Below are 3,617 nucleotides of genomic sequence, written 5' to 3'. Positions count from 1 at the left end.
AGTGAGATGAGTGGTCACTGTTTACCCAGTCTGTAACAAAGTAACAATGGACGTCAGCATGAACTTGTGACTGAAGCGTTGCTTGTTCCCCGAGTGGTGGTACGGGTGTTTCACTTGGTCGTCCTAGTCTGACACATTTCGTTTTATTGTCACCCGTGCACAAAAGCAGCAACAAAAGAAAAGAAAACCCAGCGAAAACAACAACAACGAAGCAACTACCTTCGGTTGGGACCTCAGAAAGGAAGGGTTTGTTTTCTCAGAAAGGATGGGTTTGTTTTCTCAGAAAGGAATGGTTTGTTTTCTTCATCTCGATCAGTCCTGCCTAAGACGGCCACCTGTCTTATACGGCCACTTTTCTCCTTGACAATGGGTGGCCGTCTTACACAGGTTCGACTGTACTAGCCAGAAAGCTTATACTTGTTATACATTTAGTTGTCCTTACCCCAAGCCTGCCGGAACCGAGAATCCAACCGTGGCTTTGGTATGAACAGCAAGTACCTTAGCTCGTTTTTTTGTTTTGTTGTTGTTGTTGTTGTTTTTTTTTTGTTTTTTTTTGGGGGGGGGGTGTCGTGTCCGTAATCTATTAGGTGACTTACATCAGTAAACTAATCTGGTCGTCAATTCAAAACAAGGGATCCTATTTTGATAGTTCGTCATCTAGTGAATGAACTCCCAACAAAAGAAACATGAATGTAATTTGATGTCATTTATACTAAATTATAGTCATTACATTAGAAAAGAATGTGCCCCATCTGCTGCCAGCGTTTCACCAGCACAGTATCTGACCGCCAGCCACTGGGAGCAGCTTGAAGGAGATAATTTTAAAAGTAAAATTTAATGTATATAGTTTTTAATTAGAAAGGAAATTGGCTTGCCTATTTTGTGGGAATAAAAATTAAGACTTCCAACAAACGTTAAAACCACCTTACAGAAAGTTTTAGTTTTAGTCTAGTAGAGGTTTTACGGCGCTCGCAACTGCATCAGGTCATATGAGCGCCAAAAGATAAGAGGTGTTTACAAGAGAGTAACAAACATAAAAAAGAAGAAGGGGAGAAGGACGATAGATGTTTCATAGGAAAGAAGAAGCAAACCACATCAGAGCCAACCACCCACCCTTACAGAAAAAAAAAGGGACCCACAAAACAAACAAAGACGTAAAGGAAGCAGAAAAAGGTTTTACGATTGCAAACTCACCAAAATGAGATCAAAGCGCCATAAAATGTATAAATAGAGTCCTTGGAGACGGAGCAACAGTTTTCCAACATTGTTTTTGCTTTGCAAGACAACCACAAGGGTCAAAACAGAAGTCAGACAAAGCCTACGTAATGATGAGTAATATCATGTTTTGCCAAGACAAAATGAAAGAAAGGGGTAGCCTTGGGTAGGCACGCGGTAGGCCTAGATTTCTAGATGTAATATCTAGAGATCTAGATCTAAATGGGCCATCAAGGGTCAGCCTTGCCAAAACTGGCACAATTAACAAGTGGTCTGTAATCAAAGCTAGCCTGTCCTCAGAGAAAGTTGCATTTGAAAACAGCAAAAGTTGCAAGACGTGTAAAGCTAAAAAAAATGTCATGCAATCAAAGTAACCAGCATGAGTTTTGTTAGATCAAAATCAAAAGTATGTGAATGTCTACCAAAAAAAAAAAAAAAAAGTTTGTCCCCTGACACGTGCGTCAGGTCCTTACACTCACGCTGACGTTGGGCAGGTGTGAGCAGGTGTGACCAGCATGGTTTGGGGCTGTTCAAATATATAAACTTACACCTTTTTGGGGGCTTTTTGCCCCCCCCCCCCTTTACACTTTTCTTACAAATCCCGTAATATTACATTATTCGCTATAATATATATGGCATTTATGTTGCGCAAATCCCTGTTACAATCACTCTTCTATGCGCTTTACTTTTACATAATATAATAATAGTATTCATGAAAAACATGCATAAACCAAAGATAGAGGTACACATGTGACATAATAATAAATACGGAACAAGCGGAACTTTTCTGGAAAAACTTCCGGTGTCATTTTACCATTTTAACCGCACCGGTGTAATCAAAATTAGACTAGAGAAAATCTAGATGTACATGTCATATAGCCTAGATACGACCTGTGTATAAAGTGCGAGATATCATGCTTGGCGCTCGAGGACCTACTGTATCGCCACTATGCCGTGCTTACCGCTCTAAAAAGTACTCTTTTTTATGTTATTCAAAAATTATGTTGTCATAAATTATTTTCCTTGCTATTTTTTTCACCTTACAAAAGTGTAATCTCACATTGGTTCAAGACCCCCCCCCCCCTTTTCTGGTGTAAGATGATTGTATTTGAACGTCCCCTCTATAGATGTTTTCTGGATGAAACGATTTTTCAATGTCTAGATCTACCCTTCTAGCCTAAGATTTAAAGTTAAAGACTTCCATAAATTTTTATACTAGATATTATAGATCTATCTACCTGGCAAGCTAAGTAATCAGACGATCGTATTTGCGATTGATTTGATCTAGATCTAGATTCTAGCTAGAAGATGATTCAGTCCAAACAAGACTATTGGGGGGTCGGGTCGGATCCGTTTGCTCGCCAGATTGATGGCGCAAAGCGACTATCGTGGTAGGGCCTACAAAAAAGTCGTGGTACAAAAAAAGTACAAACAGTTTTTAGGCGACGAGTCGGGCGATCATCCCGACCCGACCTGACCCGTCCCGAACCCATCCGCAATGGGCACAAGTCGGGGATCCCATAGATCTAGTGCAAAGGAGTGAATTGTTCCCCTTGGCGTCGTTATTTTTAGTCGTGGAAGAAAATTTCGGTGTTTTTAACTAAATTTTATTATTATTTTTCCCTCTCTTGAGGCCAAAACCGGCGAATAACAATTGCGGGGTGGGAACTAGACGAAAAAGCGCCAAAAGTTGCGCGCGCGAATTTCTCTGAGGACAGGCTAGCACTAGATCTATACTATACTACATCCAAGAATATAAGTACAATACAATAAGGTTTAGACATAAAGCCAACGAACACTAAGGCTTGACTTCATCACTGTTGCGACTTGGGACAACCCTGACTGACCAGGCCCCAGGATCATCAGGCCTGGCAGGGTCACAGCGATTCCGAGAGAGAACTTTACGCAACTTCCACTTTGCGAAAAGATAGATCTCTAGAATCTAGCAACAATACAATCTATCATGTCTGCGTACCCACACAACGTATACTCACAGGCTAAACATTTTGCAAGCGAAAAAGACCTTTTCTGCGGTGTGACTTTCTGACAATTTCGTGACAAGAAAACGAGCTTGTTTCCCTCTCTCAGAAGTCGCCTTGCCACGCACGTCGCCATATTGCTGTATTATCGACCTTGAACTCGTCTGACCCCCAGTGTCACTTGAACAGATCAGCTGTGACCGCTGCTGGAGGGAGGGAGGAATTCTCTCGCACTGGTCTCTGTATTTATAGGCTAGGCTACTCTCCCAGGTCGTACACGATGGTATTATGTAGTTCCGGTTCACAATGGGAAAAAAACAACAAACATTTGATTCAGTTTCAGTTAGAGGTGTGCGAGTCCAGCATATTAAGATTCGAGTCCACACTCGAGTATCTGCTCTGGACTCGAGTAATTACTCGAGT

The 3,617-nt window shown here is 41.4% G+C and overlaps 1 protein-coding gene across 1 annotated transcript in view; it reads right to left on the bottom strand.

The window, feature by feature from the left end:
- LOC101855281 (glycine cleavage system H protein) overlaps nucleotides 1-3,452 on the bottom strand; it is a gene marked incomplete at its 5' end in the record, with an annotated part of 16,876 nt that extends 13,424 nt beyond the window's left edge. Inside the window, 1 exon segment of the mRNA XM_005105530.3 lies at nucleotides 3,210-3,452. Coding sequence (XP_005105587.1) covers nucleotides 3,210-3,330 — 121 coding nt within the window.
- Between the last annotated feature and the right edge of the window lie 165 nt (nucleotides 3,453-3,617).

Source organism: Aplysia californica, unplaced genomic scaffold, assembly GCF_000002075.1.
Source record: "Aplysia californica isolate F4 #8 unplaced genomic scaffold, AplCal3.0 scaffold00475, whole genome shotgun sequence".
Classification (NCBI taxonomy): domain Eukaryota; kingdom Metazoa; phylum Mollusca; class Gastropoda; order Aplysiida; family Aplysiidae; genus Aplysia; species Aplysia californica.
This window is presented reverse-complemented; position numbering and strand designations above follow the sequence as displayed.